Source organism: Calliopsis andreniformis, chromosome 2 (assembly GCF_051401765.1).
Source record: "Calliopsis andreniformis isolate RMS-2024a chromosome 2, iyCalAndr_principal, whole genome shotgun sequence".
NCBI classification, from domain to species: domain Eukaryota; kingdom Metazoa; phylum Arthropoda; class Insecta; order Hymenoptera; family Andrenidae; genus Calliopsis; species Calliopsis andreniformis.
The window spans coordinates 15,039,267-15,057,887 of NC_135063.1; the positions used below are offsets into that span (position 1 = coordinate 15,039,267).

The 18,621-nt window shown below is 42.1% G+C and overlaps 1 protein-coding gene across 1 annotated transcript in view; it reads left to right on the plus strand.

Annotated features, from left to right (window-relative positions):
* Positions 1 to 8,490: 8,490 nt before the first annotated feature.
* Gukh (NHS actin remodeling regulator GUK-holder) overlaps positions 8,491 to 18,621 on the plus strand; it is a 75,473-nt gene continuing 65,342 nt past the window's right edge. The window contains exon 1 of the mRNA XM_076392261.1: positions 8,491 to 8,782. Coding sequence (XP_076248376.1) covers positions 8,491 to 8,782 — 292 coding nt within the window. The remainder of the gene's footprint in view (positions 8,783 to 18,621) is intronic.

Below are 18,621 nucleotides of genomic sequence, written 5' to 3' on the forward strand. Positions count from 1 at the left end.
AATAAAGGTGGAGCGCAAAGTTATCGCAAACTTTCGTTGACCTCTGCCGATAATTCGACGCAGCGCAGGAGAAACGATGAAGGTTAACGAAATGCATAAATTGGGAATTACTGATTGCAATGTTTTGCTAGGAAAACTATACAAGAAATTCATCCTCCTTTTGTATTTAAATTAACTTCCAGAATATTGCAATTTCCGTTCTTTATTTTTGTATTCCTATATCTCTTTAATAATTAGATCATAAAATTTAGTAATAATTTTACTTTATGATACCACATTTTTCACCTAATTATATTCGAAATTACAATTCATAAAGGTAAAATCTCACTTTTACATAGAAATTACATTAAATAATTGTTATACATGTCTACATTTAGCTAAAACATATTGCATTGGAGTGCTACAAATGCACTACCAATTTAGCTACTCGCATTGATTGGTGATGCACTCATTCTACTACGCCACGATATTTTTGTATTGATGGTATTTTGTTACAGCACAGCTAACCGAATAACACTTTAGACAGTTATTACGTTTGTTTACACGTATAGAGTTACATTTGTGTAGGTATTTACAATTTTACGATAATTGAAAAAATTGAACGAATTACTTGCATGATACAAATTAAAAAATGGTTACAAAAGAGCAAAGAAAATTCTTAATTTTAAAATTGATATTATTTCAAAATTTACACCATTAATTTTTATTACACCTCGTGTTACAAAAAGAAGTTGAAAGACGAAGTATTCCAATGCAATTCCAAACTTCCAGTACGAAATTTTATCGTGTGAAATTGCACATGCTGGACGAATTAAAGACAGAAGGGAAAGCCACTAGTAACCCCTATCTAATAGATCTACGCTAAAAGAAGAAGGTTCAGCTCATACTATCAATTACATCGCTCCAATGCTAAAACTTATTTTATAGCAAAATGAATCGAGACGTTCCGAATAAAATTTATTACGTTAATGATCATTGAATTCGCTCTAAAATGCGATTATCATTTTAGCTAGAAATGTAATAGTGAAGAAAGAATACTTTGTTAAAGAATGGACTCATATTACTGTAAATAAAATTAAATATTCAACTAAAAATCATTCTGTACACTACATTATACAGATTGATTCAAGAAATTGAAGTCCACATTTTCTACGTAATTTTTCCAATTTAAATTTTAAAAAGTGTAATCCTGGAAGTGATTGGAATTTTTGAATGTCAGACGACAGATCTTCAAATACACTAAAGACCTATTACCATTTTTGTGTCACGCTCAACGTTAGCAGCTGTGCATGAAATAAGAGTGCAGCGCTGTGAGTGGCAAGAATTTAAATTATAATACCGACAAGAAGTTAAATACAGGGTGTCTTGATAAGTTAAGCTGACAAGCTTACATAAAACCAAAAATTCCTACTTTTCTAATTACTAAATCACATTAATAGCATGATTTCCATAAAAAATTATATTTAGAGATGAATTCACATGATTTTTTACAAAAAACTATCTTTTATCACGTTCGTAATCACAAACAAGTCAATCACTGCAGTCGATAAAACTAGAAAACTCCAATCCAGCGTCTGACCAAGTCACAAAACTTATATACACATCTTACTACTATCTTATATTTAGTTACAATTCGCAGCCATTAGCTCGGACAGAACCGATTGCCCAGATCTCACCACGTGGAGGTTGCTGCGAGTGGAGATCCACAGGGAGATAGATGGAAACAACGTTCCATCGATCTCCCTTTACAAAAATCTTAAACTAACAAGCCAAAGACATGAATGGAAGCCAAGTTCCATGCATGCCTTTAGCTTGGATCGTAAAGTAGGAAATTGTCGAGTTATCATTAGGAATGGTTTGATTGAATTGGACTCTACAGCTAATGCAACCGTGAAATAGACGGGCGATGGTGCGAGGTCTACCACTTGAAGGCCGGTAGGTCGGAGAGGCGTACGGCACTACACGATTCAGTCAATTGACCATTGCTCCCTGCTGCCACATAGGAGCTACCGAAGTAGACCTAATTCCGACAGGCTGGTAAAGAGAATGTGCAAAAGGCGGAAACGTGTAGTTTCCACAGTCGAGTGTGTCTTTCCACACACCCTACTGTGTCCGTGGCGTCACTCCTAGTACAGACCCCCAAGAGGAGAACACGCTCCACCGACCGACGATTCCACGGTTGGTCACATGCTTCTACCAAGAGAAGCAGCGGTGACTTCCTCACCAAAGATGAGGAACAAGTATCAAAAAAAGAAGTTAAGAAATGACAACTCGACAATTGTACAGTGAATTTAAACTAGGAAGGCAAAGACATGGATGGAAGCCACGTTCCATCCACGCCTTTTCCTTGGATCTCAAAGCAGAGAAGTGCCAAGTAATCATAGAGTAGAGATTGGGAATATTTAGAGTCTACCGCGTAAGGCAACCATGAAATAGACAATCGGTGGTGCGAGTCCTTCCACCTTGAAGGCGGGTACTAGAAGAAGGCGACTGGCACCTCACAGGCCAATCAGTTGCCTGATTGAACTGTGGGGTTTCCACCTGCAAGTGTGTCATACCACACACCATTCGGTGTCCACATCGTCTCTTGCTAGTACAAACCCCCAAGGGAAGAAGAACAAGCTCCATCGACCGCCGATTCCACAGTTGGACATTTGCTTCTACTAAGAGAAGCAGATGACCTCCTCACAGAAGGTGAGGAGGAAGTAACCGAGCAAAGAGAGATAAGAAATGACAACTTGGCAGTGTTACAATGACTTTACAATGCAAACTTAGAAGTAGGGTCTTAAAAATATTCTACGCGATTGCGACTTATATACTAAAAGCGGTGAATCCCTCGGCGGTTGCGACGTCTTCGTTCTTCAATCTTCAAGTTGATAATAAGAAGAGAACCAGCGAAGATGGAATCGAAGTTCCATCGATATCACTTTACAAAAATCTTAGAATCTAAATCTAAAAAGGCTTCAAAACAAGAGGCGATGGAATCCCTCGGTGGATGCGATTTCTTCGTTCGTAGAGCATAGACAAAACTTTACAAAATAGAAGTAATGAAGTCCCTCGACGGATGCTGTGTCTTCGTTTAACGTAGATATTATGTTCACCTTAATCCTTGAAAATAATAAAATTGAAAGATCACTAAAATAATGAACATTAGGATCAGCAATGAGTGCTGAAGAGCCTTTTACAGAATGATAGAGGATCGATCGGAGGATCCATAGCCTTCGAAGAGAATGAAAAACTTCATTTCAACAAATAGAACAAAATATAATTGAATGACCTACTGAATCTTCTTAGGAATAATACAGAGATCAGAAAGGATCGACACAACTCGAACCCCGCACCAAGACAGAACATACTTAAACAGAAAACAAAATTGAACGACGTTGGCATTTAATTGAATTCTTCTTTTAATGCTTTCGTTCAATGTTCAGCTAAACCCTGAAATGTTAAAAATTGGAAATGGAAATGAAATCCCTCGGCGGATGCGACGTCTTCGTTCTTCAATATTCAAGTTAAGAGTAAAGAGAGAATCATCGAAGAAAGAGTATGAAGAAGAATATATGAATGATTGGGGGAGCCTCCCCAAGAATACCCCAACGTTGGCACAGCCATTGGCCCGGACAGAACCGGCCCGGGTCTCACCACGAGGAGGTTGCTGTGCTGGAGACCCATATGGAGATCATAGAAATGAGAAAGGATCAACAGAACAATCCAAACCCAGAGTCAAGAGACAACATATTTAAACAGAAAACAGAATTGAACGACGTTAGCACTGATGGTATTCTTCTTTTCACACTTTAATTCGATGTTCACCTAAACCCTGAAATATTAAAAATTAGAAATGCAAATAAAATCCCTCGGGGGATACAATGACTTCGTTCGATCAATGATCTTCAAGTGATGATGTGTTATTAGTGATGAAATCAACAAGAGGTGAATGAATGAAGGAGCCTCTCCAAGAAGAAGAGCAGAACCAGAAGTCAAAAAGAAATACATAAATCATTAAGGGAGTCTTCCCAAGAATATTAAAGAAACGATAGAGGTTCAAGAGAACGAACAAATTGATATACACCCCTACCTAAGGACCCTTACATCTAATACAAGATGCACAGCCATTAGCACGGACAGAGCCGCCCCAGGTCTCACCACGAGGAGGTTGCTGTGCGGGAGACCCACAGGGAAATAGATGGAACCAAAGTTCCATCGATCTCCCTTTACAAAAATCTTAAACTAACAAGTCAAAGGCATAAATGGAAGTCAAGTTCCATCCACACCTTCAACTTAGTTCTTATAGTAGAGATGTGCCAAGTAATCATGGAGTAGAGATTGGGAATATTTAGAATCTACCGCGTAAGGCAACCATGAAATAGACAATCGGTGGTGCGAGTCCTTCCACCTTGAAGGCGGGTACTAGAAGAAGGCGACTGGCACCTCACAGGCCAATCAGTTGCCTGATTGAACTGTGGGGTTTCCACCTGCAAGTGTGTCATACCACACACCATTCGGTGTCCACATCGTCTCTCGCTAGTACAAACCCCCAAGGGAAGAAGAACAAGCTCCATCGACCGCCGATTCCACAGTTGGACATTTGCTTCTACTAAGAGAAGCAGATAACCTCCTCACAGAAGGTAAGGAGGAAGTAACCGAGCAAAGAGAGTTAAGAAATGACAACTTGGCAGTGTTACAATGACTTTACAATGCAAACTTAGAAGTAGGGTCTTAAAAATATTCTACGCGATTGCGACTTATATACTAGAAGCGGTGAATCCCTCGGCGGATGCGACGTCTTCATTGATACGAACAATAAAGAGTAAAGACTGAACTTTACGAACCAAAGGTTTTGAATCCCTCGGCGGATGAGATGTCTTCCGTAGTCTTAAGGATATGATCTTAAGTTAAAATCTTAAAGTCTATAGGTTGAACTAGTAAACCAAAGACATGGATGGAAATCAAATTCCATCCATATCTTTAGCTTGCACTTTAAACTAGAGAAGTGCCAAGTAATCATTGAGAAAAGAGTGGGAATAGTTAAAGTCTACCGCGTAAGGCAACCATGAAATAGACAATCGGTGGTGCGAGTCCTTCCACCTTGAAGGCGGGTACTAGAAGAAGGCGACTGGCACCTCACAGCACAATCAGTTGCCTGATTGAACTGTGGGGTTTCCACCTGCAAGTGTGTCATACCACACACCATTCGGTGTCCACATCGTCTCTCGCTAGTACAAACCCCCAAGGGAAGAAGAACAAGCTCCATCGACCGCCGATTCCACAGTTGGACATTTGCTTCTACTAAGAGAAGCAGATGACCTCCTCACAGAAGGTGAGGAGGAAGTAACCGAGCAAAGAGAGTTAAGAAATGACAACTTGGCAGTGTTACAATGACTTTACAATGCAAACTTAGAAGTAGGGTCTTAAAAATATTCTACGCGATTGCGACTTATATACTAGAAGCGGTGAATCCCTCGGTGGATGCGATGTCTTCGTTCTTCAATCTTCAAGTTAATATAAATGATTGGGGGAGCCTCCCCAAAAATACCCCAACGATGGCACAGCCATTGGCCCGGACAGAACCGGCCCGGGTCTCACCACGAGGAGGTTGCTGTGCTGGAGACCCATATAAAAATCACAGAAACGAGAAAGGATTGATAGAACAATCCAAACCCTGAATCAAGAGAGGACATTTTTCAAAAGAAAACAGAACTAAACAAGGTTGGCAATTTTGTTTAGAAAATTTAATTTAATTACCTACTTTTAATATCTTCATTCGATGTTTTCTTAAAACCTGTAAAGTGAGAAATTAGAATCAGCTATGGAATTTGAGGAGCTTTCTACAAAATATAGAGGATAGACAACAGTCCACAACCTTCGAAAAATTTGAGAAATTCCGTAGTAACATATTACAGCAAAAGAAAAGAAAAATGTGTTTGACCAATTACGTGTTTCAAAACTTTCATTCTATCGTTACATAAACTCTGTGAAACTAAAAATTAAAAATGTTAATACCATCCCTCGGGGGATACGACATCAAATCAAAAACAAGAATAGAAAACAAACGTAAAAATTAAAAATATTAATTAGATTGATCTTCTTCTGATATTTTCAGTTGATTATTAAAGAGCATAAAAGAGCACAAAAAAGCTCAAAAAAGCACAAAAGGGCGCACATGGGTGCACAAGGGTGCACGAAGGCGCACATAGGATAAAATCGCGTAAAAAAGCGCAAAAAAGCGCAAAAAGGGGAGTATTTGTAAAATAGGGCCAACAAAAAAAGAAAATTTTTAATTTATATAAAAACTGACTGGTCAGTCAAGATGACCAGTAGTCATGCACAACGTGTGCACAAGGCGCACAAGGGCGCACGAGGGTGCACGAGGGTGCAAATGACACAAAATCGCGTTAAAAAGCGCAAAAGAGCGCAAAAAGGGGGGGTATATGCAAAATAGAGCCAACAGAAAAAAAAAATTGTTATTTGTGCTAAAACTCACCATTCAGCCAAGATGACCACTGGTCATCGGCCAGCTGACCACTGGTCAGTTGTGTCCAGGGGTCCAGGTTGACTGAGGCCCAGGGCTGGCCAGGGTCCAGGAGTTCCTCCAGGATCCCCAGGGAGGTCCGCACCCGCCGGAGGACCCGCGGCGAGTGAGACACTCGTGCTCCTGCTGGAGTATTTATACTGTGTTGGGGAAGAAGAAGAACCAATCAGAGAAATTGTTCGGCTGATTAGAACTTTGAGATTGATCTAACGAATAATATTTTGCGAAAAATCGATATTTTTCATAAAATAATCATCTCAGCAACAATTTCTGGTATACATATTATTAGTAACAATCACAGACAGTGTGCGCTTGTGTAAATTATTGATATTTGTAAGTGTTGGTTAATAAATGTAGAAATTATTAACTTTTCTTAAATTATGTTTCGTTCGATTAATCTCGCAATTCTTGAAAATTTCTTAACATTTCAGTAACTAACAATTATAAATGTTTATAACTTGCATCAGTCACTGCTTGCGATTGTTATTAACAATATATATAGCAATAGTTGCTGTGGCGGTAATTGTTCAATGGGAAATATTAATTTTTCGGAAATATTCCTCATTCGATTAATCTCGCAATTCAATAATTGGCTTCCCCTATTCTGGTCATTCACTCTGGAGTCTCCGACGGGTGCGGATCGTTATGGTGATCCTCTGGAAGAACTTCCTGAATTATCGTGGGCTACCCTAAACCACTTTATCCAGTGACAGCTTGACCTTTGGTCAAATATCTTTGGCATACTAATTTAGGTTTTAGACTTTTATATTTTTGTGAAGGAAAGATTGGCCTGTATACTATCTACCCTTAAAGTTTTCAGCCATTTTTCTTTAATACCTTTACCTGGCGATTTGTATTTATCCTGACATAAATTTTCTGCTACAACTTATTCTTTGTATATACTATTTTTGCTTATTACTTGAAATTATCGGGATAAATAAGGAGCATAGTTTAGTTGGACACCTTGTATATTGGGCGGTATGGTAGGAACGTTTTCTCGTTTGCCGGCACTATCAGCGTGAAAAGAGTACGTTTCTAACATCCATCGCTCAAAAATCGCAGAGGGCGTTCAAATACCAGTGTTCTTTCGAAAAATCGATATGTCAGTAATGTCTGCTCTATCCTGCATACTCGACTGTGACATCAAGATCCGCAGTCTACCGACTGTACATACACTGTACTGTACCCTGTCCTGTAGCTCGTCAGAGTCCAACACGTACAAATGCCAACAGAATCTCACATTACCGACCACAGAGAGATACTCAGCATCCCATCCCAGCTACCCGAAACCCTCAAGAGATGGCAGCTTCATATTCCCGCGAAGGGCGCTTTCATCGCCTTCAAGTTGAATGAGACTAACCGAACAACGGTTCGGCGACGCGGCGGGCAGCCGGCCGGCACTTCGCGTACCGTCGTCGCGTCGCGCAGACGTTGCTACGCCACTCTCACAATTCCTCGCCTCTATCTCATTGTCAATGACAATATGACAGCCCTCTCCAAAATCAACTCCAACTCCCATCACATCCGCCTCGTATTCCTCTCGATCACCCTCCACGAACGCCCCCTACCAAAAATCCCCAACTGATCCAGTGAAACGTGCGTCAGTCGCCGCGGAGCATCCTGGCAGTCGCCGCGAGAATGCGTCCTAAGAGACTAGCCTTCGAGCTCCTCTCCCGAAGTGAAGAACAGTGTTATTGAAGAAGTGCAGTGCGTCGAGTCTACCAAGAATCTCGGTGGCAATCGTCAGTAATCGGGCGTAAAATGGAGCCGTGGCGTTCTGTCCGCGTTGATTCGCGCGGGATGAAAAATCGAGCGGTCGTTTCGATCATCGGCGCAGACGATCTCTCTCGGCGCAGCGCGATCTGGTGACGATAGAACCGCGCTCGAAACGGTCGAAGGATCGCGTATTCCCCTCGGCTCGGTGTTATGTGTGGAGGTGTTTGTTCCCCTAAGAAATCATGCCGTTCGTGCTGCGAAAAGTGGAGCCGCGCTACTTGTGCCGCGGTCACGTGCCAGCGGGATCGACCCCTCAGGGCTGGCCAGTGGGCGCCGAATTGGAGGCGGTGGCGAACGGCGCGCTGACCGTTTCCCTCAAGCAGCTCGCGTCCCTCTTCACCACCGCCGAGGACATCTTCGCTGAGCTCACCGCCGAGCTCACGGCGGTCGCCGATCGGAGCAGCCGGCTGCGACAGAGGATCGACAAGGTCGAGGAACGTCTCGCCGCTGTCGACCCGAAGAAAGTACCAGTCCGTAAGTACAATTCGTTCACCTTGATCTTATCGGCCCGATGCACAGGCGATCCGTTGTCGGGGATCGGGGAGTCGAAAGGGGAAGGTGTGTTTGCGATACGTGTTCTTGGAGTTCGGGACACTGAGTGCAGTTGATGCAAATGCATAGTGGAGCTTTTAGCGAATCATTTTTTATCTCAGAGACAGGCTAACCTAGGTTTATTTCTTTTTCAATTCTTTTCGTGGAGCGTCTTACTGCTTTTTTCATTTTAGTAAGGGGAATTTATTTAAGTTGTATTACGAACGAGGGAGTGTTAGTAGTATAAATTGCTTCGTATACTATGTTGAGAAGTGGATGATTGTATTTGTTTTTATGCTATCCTGAGAAATAGCGAAAGAGGACGTGGGTCAGGTTGGCTCTCAGGTACAGAGCTGTTGCTAGGTTAGAGTTTGTTTGCTGGAAGAGACTTAGGCGGGGAATTTTTTTATTTGAAGTGGAATTGGAGGAACAATTTTACCTGGGTTGAGTTTAGGATGAAAAGTAAGAGATTTTTGGAGTGGGAATACTGTCTTTTGTGATTGATATGGAGAGAATGATACAAAAATCGAGAAATTTGTTTTTTCTTTTACTATGTCCTCCAATTATTAATCGAAAAATTGTCTCTAAAACCTAGGACCATTTCAGGCAGATTGTATTCTACATTTTTTATTTCTTTTTGCATGTAAAATCAACTGCGCCTCTCTGAACTCTCTCTATTTTAATTATTCAAGTCTAAATTGCAACACGCACCTCTATACTCCTACACGCGAAAATCAATTCACTTGTTCCTGCAGGTTTAGTAGACCACACTTTCTTGAAAGTCAAATAATATACAAAGAAGTATTAACTCCTCTATAGATATACTTTGTTTAAACTTTAAAAATAGGTTTGATAAAATAGAGTATAAATATGTTTTTTTAAATGCAATTTTTGAAAGTAATTATTGTCATAACTTCTGTCGTATCACTTAAAGAAATTCTGCACACTGTATGCTGCTTTTTTAATATGATAATACAGTAGACAGATATAATGAAAATTGATATGCACAGAAAAACTGTAATGAATATAAATATTCATAACAGTACGGGAAGCGTAATATTCCCGCAGTCAAATATTATTTCAGAGTATAGTATGCACATGGAATTTCCATATTAATCGGAAATTTATCATCATATTTGCTAAGTAACGCGCACGAATTGTTATACGAATACTACGTTTTTAGCCAATTCTTTGAATATCATTCCTTCACTAAGGGAGAAAGGATCCCATAAGTGCCTGTATTAACCTCATCAATCAGACTATTGAACATATACAATTGACCGCGACATGAAAATCGTCCTCACATCTGTAATCAAATAGAAAAACTAAAATGCTAATTTACAAAAGTACAAAAAATCAGTCTCCTACAAAGACCAATCAAAGAACTCTTTTACCCTCTATATTAAAATCATCTACATCACATAATCCAAGCTACCAATTTCTCTCCCTTCTATCAAAACAATCGCAACAACTTAATCCAACCTAAGAATTATTCCCACGAAAACGTTTCTTCCGCGAAAGTTCAAGAGTCCCGTCTCTATTATCCCACCCAGGAGTCTCTTAAACGCCAGCTAGCCCGGCTCACGCAAACACAATGCATCGAAAGTGCAAAGCCTGGTCCTGAAGCTTAGGCTAAACGGGCAGGATCTCCGTGTACCGTTCATCACGGCAGAAATCGAAGGCGTCTGAACTCGGCTCGCATTAGCATTCCATTGGCCGCGGCCAGCGAATGCATCAGCGGCGTTACGTCGATTGCTGAACTTCCTCGGCAATCCTTTCTTTCTACCTGACCGGGAGGAATCGTTAAAGACGCTCCTCGCCGATTTCACAGGCCAAACGGTGACTTCGGTGCAGGAGGGACGAAGACCTAAAGGGGGAGAAAGAGAGAGAGAGAGAGAGAGAGAGTGGGGAGGGGGAAGATGAAGAGGGGAAAGGAAGAGAGAGAAAGATAAGCAAGGACGGGCACAAGGCGAGGATAAGAAGGGGAAGCATAGATGGAGGGGAGAGGGATGGTATCGCGGAGACCCACATTACAGGGAAAACGCTCCAGGTTACCTGGCTTACCGTGGGAAACGGATCTCGATGCCGAAAGCGAGTTTCACCCGAGGACGAAGGATTAACCGCCTCTCGTGGCACAATCTTACAAAGAGTCCCTTGTTCTCTTGTCGCGCTCTCGCTGGGATAAGACGAACGAGCTTCCGTCAGATAAAAACCTCCACCCAGCGGATATTAACGACACCTTTATCCCGACCGTTCATGGAATGCCTAATTGTCGGGGAAGTCAGTTTCCCTGTGATTAATCGTCGCAAGAAATTCGCTGCCTGCAGGTGGCCCATTGTTGGACAGGTCGGGAGGAGTTCGCAGCGCGCGGTTTCCTTCGATACTTGCTGGGTTCTGGGAACTGGAAGTCGTAACTGCGCCTAATCAGGTTTGCACGCTGCGATTTCTTGGGGGAAAGGATTGTTTGATGAGTGCTTGACTTATTTTGCAATTTTAGTTGAGGGAAGGTTCTTTGAGGGAGTAGAGCTTCGTTAGAGGCTTCGTCCTGGGTTGAGAGGTCAGAAGTGACTGGCTATTTTAGCTTAGATTGAAGTTAGTTTAGCTTTGCAAGGATTTATAGTCAGTCAGATATCACCGACAAGTTTGCAGTATGGGATTCATTATCATGGTCAACTCATGCTCATGAAATCCCACTTTGGTTTTCCTAAAAATAGTGAACGACGGTACTCGCAAATAAATTTCTTCCATTCTAAATACCTGTAATATAGTAGCATAGGTACTTTGTGTTCTCGATATTTATGTATCAGATTCTTTAGAAATTGCTATTACCTAACAATCACCAGAACTTCCGCTACCAAGTATGGTAGATAAAATCCCATACAAAGACCTCCAAGTAAGTACTTGTAGGACATAAGAAACCTGCCTTCCCAAGTTTCTACTTTGCTAGAAAGTATGAAAAAGAATTCCTCAGCAGGGACTTCCCTAGATACGAAATTCCCATTCACCAGCTCCGGCAGCTAGAAAGTGTCCTTGAGCAGCCAGTAGATTCTATTCCGCCTGTACAGCCGCTCGTGACGGCGCCAAGTCAACGTTAATTAAGCACCCCCCTGCGCAATCACCTCGGCTGTTCCTCAGAAAGGTTATAAACCCAAGGAAACCGGCCAGGGGATTTCTTATCCCTGTCGGCTGCGAAACAGTAAATGCGACGTTGTTCGAAACGCCGACGTTGCTCTTGGGATCGTCACGCTAGGCGCGCCTTTCCAAGCGTATTCCTCGATGCATCCTGAGACTCGTCGAACCGAGGAAGCACGTGCTTTCGTTCCGCCAGGTTTGGAGCGTGTCCTGCCCTCGAAATGCGATCCACACGTCGCGCTTCCCCCTCCCTTTTCCACTTCCGTGTCCTCGAGCCAGCCTCTCGCCACTTTTCCACGGCTTGCCCTTTATTCCTCGGCGAAAGATCGAACACCCTCGACCGCCAGGTAACACCATGTTACCGTTGGAGCATATCAGCCGCGTATTACCATGCATGACTGTATCCAGTAACAGCCAGAGGTTCTGTTCACTGTTGCACGGCGGAACGGGCTGCAGGTCGAGTTAGACGGCGTAAAAAGCATCCTACGGCTTCCATCGGCAAACAGCTGAGGCTTCTTCCTCCAGGGCCCCTAACGCCGAGGGATCCAGTCGACTCCCACAGGTCTCCGCATTTTTTAAAGACTCTCCTGTCGGAGAGGTAGGAGACAGCTGACTCGTCAGCCACGCATTCCTCGCGTTCGTTCCATCCCCCAACTCCCTGGATTTCCAGAGGGATTTTTTCTGACGATGAGATTGCAGCCTGATACGAGCTTATCCAGCCTGGACGCGCGTTTACGTGGTCTTAGATCGTTTGCATAGATCCGCTGACGTTTTACGCAGTCGATAGGGCCCGGGTGCGTAGATCTTCTATAGCTGGTTTACAGGCGATAAAACGACCGTTTTAATTAAATACTGCGTCTCGGTGCGTTTTCAACGACGAGCATCATCCATATCGTTCGTGGCTGAGCTTCGAAGCGAGCAAGAACCTAGGCGGTGTTTTAAGTACCCGATAACTGCACCAGAACACGTGCAGTTAATTAAATCTCGATGGACCGCGACGTCGTAATTTCGAACGGGTGTGATTTACACTAGTTTCGAGCCTCGGTTTGCTATTCGATGGATATTGGCTGATTCTTCATGTTTCACACCCTCGTAAGTCAACAATTTTTCATTGTTGACGAAGAAATAGGTTTTTCTGAACGTTTCAAATTGCAAGTGGAAATTTTTCTTTCAATTCTTTCTTCAGGGATTGCTTCAGGGGATTGTGACTCTTTTTCTCACTTAGCTACTTGTCCTTCAGAGATTAATCTTCTACGAATGAATAGTATGTTAACTATTACTTATTACTTGACTTGAAGAATTGAATGTCTGCTCTATCATTGAATTCCAGTTTCACCTATCATTTTCCACCACTTCTGTATCGAAAAATTCAATATCACAGTACAAGGTGTACATATGTATAGTAGGTTTCAGAGGAAGCGCGTGAGGATCAGAAGAGGCTCGGAAAAGGTTGACGTAAGAAGAAATTAAACGCTACGCTTGGATGAAGCGGAAATAGAAAGTTCTTGAGAAACTGGCGCGGCTGATCGTGAATGTGCTCCCTAGTAACGCAGAAGTTGTTCGATGGTCTTCATTCAGTAGTTCCGCACGGTGTACTTTATGTATAAACGTGCATTTAGTCGTGGCAAAGTACTCGATCATCCGTGGAAGATAAGTACACAGGGTAATAACTGCAACTGATAAGTAACGATGAACTAGTAGTCACCTTTCAAATAGACACTTATTAGAACTGGTTCCATTGGACAATGAAATGTGACAGGAATTGATGAGAAAGTCAGCTACAAATAATAAGCAATAGCTTTGTCGTACAGGGGCTATGTAAATTAGCTTTGCTACTATTATATGTAACATTATCTGCGATATTATCAACCAGCTAGTGACTATTGGTAACCAAAAAGTTCTGTCGCTTTTGAAGTTACAGTAAAATCCCTAGCACTTTTTAAATACAATAATTTTATTTTCTAATTCTCACTGAACTACACTTCTCTATTAAGAGAATCATTTGCACATTTCATTCTCATAAAACTGTGAGTTTTTATTATAATATAAGCGACAGAATTTCCTTGATTAGCCAGTAGAAGCTTCTAGCCAATGGAACAGTAATTATGACTTCGATAAGTTAGTCTTTGATGCTGTTCGCCCGCGGTACTCAGTTCCCAGACAAATTAATGCTTTTTCGAGCTGACAACGGTTCCATTGGAATTGCCTAGTCACGAAAAGAAGAGAAACCACGGTTTCGTTGCGTCTCAATATCCTGACTGATCGAACCCGGATGATCAAGCCAGTAATTTTCTTGCGTCTTGCAATCTCGCGAATCCCCGAATCGCGATTGGGTTTTGTAATTGCGGGGACTCAGTGGAATGAGCAATCAGCACGCTTTGCATGAAGTTTGCAAATACTCTCTGAGGAAAAAGCTGGCAGCTCGTGATGAATAGGGGGAAGGATCTTAACGAGAATAAATCTCGCGAGCAAACACTTGTCTATCGAAAATGCATAGGTAATTTGAAGTCTCGTTCTTGGCAACGAAGCAGGGAGCTGTAGCCTCATCGCAGAGAGTTGCACGGTCGAGCAACGACATTATTCGTTAACGGGTCCTTCAGCATAACGAAACGCTCTGTTCTCCCTTCGAGTAGGAACCGTTCGTAAGGGCTGGCTGCTCGATTTGGGAGTTTGAAAAGTCAGCTGGTCGATGAGTCGGCTCGAAACCCTTGAATCAGGCGAACAATACGAATTCGGAGAACAATCGAATAAGGCGCGGTGACTGACGTTTCAAACGGCGCGCATCTTTCAATGTATCCTCTGTTTCGTTAAACCACTGCTTTTCTGCGCTGCTCGAGCCCACCGACGAAAAAGAATCGGCGGACTGGCTATTAGGGGCAATACACTAAGCGAGTTACCACGATTAGCAGAAACTGGAAGAGAAGGGAACGTTACCGTTTACCGTCTGCATGGTCAGCGTTGCGTTTCACAAGCAACTTAACAGGAATTTCTTCCTTATAGTGTCTAATCTGCTACGCACATGGATACAGTGTTGCTGAATTTTTATGGAATTAGGTTGCACGATAGTTATGAGAAATGAGATTCAACATAGTATGTATTGTATAGATAGGGAGAGTATCTTTGAGCAGGCTATCAGGATTCAAAAATAAGTAGGGCACAATATTTAGAAAGATTCATCACTTCCTTTTAATAAAGCTACTGCTGGAGTTAGACGTTGGATCTCTTAAGGCCCCTGCAAACTGTGCTCTAATTGTACTCTAATCTCTTGCTTTAGGCTGGAAAGATTTCATCATGCACATGTTACTAAGAACGATTAGTAAAGTAGTATCTAGAAGCCATGTCCACAATTTGCAAATTGTTCCTCAACTCTTCACACCAGCACGCGAATAAATCTAATACAGTGTTACGAAACGATGTTTTCCAGTAAGCACCAGTAGAAAAGTTTCGAGATCGATAGGAAAAAATTGCTATGTTTGGGAGCCTTCCATAGGAAGTTCCTACAAGTTCTCGAAGCTTGTAAGAGCTCCGCTGACAAAACGAATTGCTTCTTTCAGCAGAGCGAAATTCCCTCAGCGGGAGGAATTAGAGCGCATAATGTGTTTTGTCGCAATTCCATGTTTGGAACCATTACCTACGTTCTTTTCGAACATCTGAAAAAGGTAGCTGCGCAGCTGTGCTTTCATGGAAGCATGGTTGATCGCAGCCATGTGGGTATTGATCTCGTGGCAGTAAAAATATCGCATTAGTAGGCACAGTAGAATGCTTAGTACTCTAAAGACCGATTACATAACTCTGTATTTCTTTCTGTAAAAACGGAGAAGTAACAACTGCTTTTTATATTCGACTTTTTTTAATATTTTCGAGGTTCGTTATTGACAAGGTCTGTTAAGGATTCTAATTTAAGTAACCCAATGGCATGGTAGTCGAAGAATTGAAAACTTCTATTTTTAAAGAAAAATTCCATAAATCCTCCATACCTTCAGCTGGCTACTAGGAGATGATCGTTAGCGTGGAGGATTCACGAAAGGCGATAAATCGATCAGTAATGGATCTAATTGGACTGCCGCGAAAAAGTTTGCAACAAAGGAGGAGGTACGCAAGGCCACGAGCAGCATAGATGCCCGATAAACGAGATATTGTGTTTCGCCTTATAGGTAATGGTAATCGAGGATGCCTCGATAAGGTCGACGAGTGCGGCCCGATCGTTTCTTCCCCACAGAACGTTGCTCCGTAACGAACTCGAGACCCTTTAGATGTACCCCGTCAGCCCTGCAACTCGCGCTCGCGTACACGTAAGTTATTGTGCACCTCGATCGTAAAACAATGTCAATCCTGCACAATGCACCGATTTCTCAATACACTCGGACGTTGCTGTGCGCTGCTCAATGAGAACACGAAACCTCTAAAAGTTGGAGGGATGATTTAGAGGGAATGCTTGTGAGATAATCAGCTGCGGAATCCACGAGATAATTAAGCTTATTATTTAGTACAGTAGTCAATTTTTAATGTATAGATATAATTCTGCTGGCAGTTATGAACGTGATTTAAGTACAAAATCTGGAGAAGTTGAATTTATTACTGGCAAATGAAGGCAAATGAGTGATGAATTCAATATTTTCAGAGTTTTGACTTAGATCACTTTCATCAATTTATTTAGAAGCGATTTATGTGGATATTCTTCACTTTGGGTGGGATATAAACTTGCACTTTGCTTCATACGTTACAGAGCATTGAGTACTGTCTAGCTTAGCCTAGTTTAGCTGACGTAACACTTACAAACACGATAAGGGGAGTCTTGGAACTCTCACCACTCGGCGGCTCGATACTTGGAACTTCTAATAATTGAACGAAACGATCCTCGATGGTTGTAAGAGAAAAAAACCTCTTACATCTAATTGACGATCTGTGTAATGAGCTTCAATGGGTTCGTGCCACTTCTAAGATCTGGACGGCAACTTCCCCTTACGACCCTTAGTCGCATGGGAAGTTGAAAGGCTTCACTGCTCATTTGGAGCAGCAATCACATCGTAGACAGCGCACTTGCTGTAAAAAAGGGAGAAGAATTCTTTCCTCATACCTTCTGTACAAGAAACAGAATGATGAAAATTCTCAACTAAGCAGTATTAGGCTTCACTTTTCTAACTAAATAGATAAAATTCAGAAGTATCAAGTTAATGTTATCGACAAGAACTCATAGAATTATTGGCAGATAAGGATAGGATCGCTAGTCTCTTGGGAAATATTTGGTTTAAGGTGCCACACCTATGGACACAATCTTTTATTAGAAAAATCCATTTGATCTCATAAGTTTTCGAGATAGATGGTCACTGGAATTATTCTTACTTTTTTAGGAATTCTGTATCTCAAAGCTCCTCTAGCTCTATCAATATCTTAAAGTCTTAAACCTTCAATCCTGGATTATCTACACAGTACCAATTGTTAGCAGCGTTCCCAATATGAGTAATTACACTTCCCAAAGCAAATTCCCTATATCAATATTTAATCCCACCCCCTCCGCTTTCCACACGCGCGGAAGGACGCAAAAGCGCAAGCAATCAGCTTCCCTCGCGTTTCCATCACACTAGCACGTACTAGGGCGTGACGTTTCGCCACGATTTATCTTCGCCAAGGCGCGTTGATGCATCGTAAACAGAAATGTTTGAGCAACGAGGTCATTACTCCCGGGGATAATCGAGCGATAATGCGACGTCTACTGAGTCGTCAGTCCACCCGCCACGAACGTGCTTGCTTCTCAAGGAGATCCTACTTGGAATCGTCAGAAAGATACCAGTCCCAAATTAGCCATCGGCGAAAATCTGCTCGATCCTCTCTTTCGACCTGATGTCTTAGAAACGGTCAGAGGTCGCGAAGGGCTTTGGCAGAGGAGCCCAGCCGCGTAATGGCGCCTAATAATAGGCTCACGAGAGCTCTGGGCAGGTGCACAAATGGCTGTGATTAATTAACCAATGATAGGGTTTCTTGCTTCCACGGCGTACTTAGTCGCCCTGCTTCTTGGCTGGCTACTCAACCAGCTGATTGATGGCTACACGGCTCGCGAATGTAAATGATAGCTCGTTGTGTTTGCGAGAAATGTGGACCGTCGGATGCACAGGGAGACTGGGTATGGATGAATGATCGTGGTATCATTTCGTCAGAGATAAACTCGTTTAGAAATTCCTCGATCGGGGGCAGAGATCGAAGGAAACTAGTGCAGGTTGGGAATCTAGTCTCGGTTTGAGGGGGAAACTGTTATGCTAATAAAGTCAAGTGTTTCAATTCTAATAGATTAGGATTAAAAATTGTAGGTTACTCTTTGCTAAGCTTTGGTCATGTGTTTAGATTTGGCTGAGTTAACTCCAAAGAATATTTGAATATTTAAAAATTTGAAAATTTGAATATTTGAATATTTGAAACTTTAAAATTTTGAAAATCTTCTGTTCGCACAACCTTGGCCATGTGTTTATTTTTGCTCAAGTTGCTCCGAAGGCCTTGGATAAGCGATAATGAAAAATTTCCATCGTGTTATTAATATTTGACCGACGTAGATATTTTTCAAGCCTCTTATTCTCGAATGTAGAGGCACTATTGCCGAAAATATCCGATCATCCAGAGGCATCTGTTTCCCTTGTACCCGCACGTGGTGTGGGCAC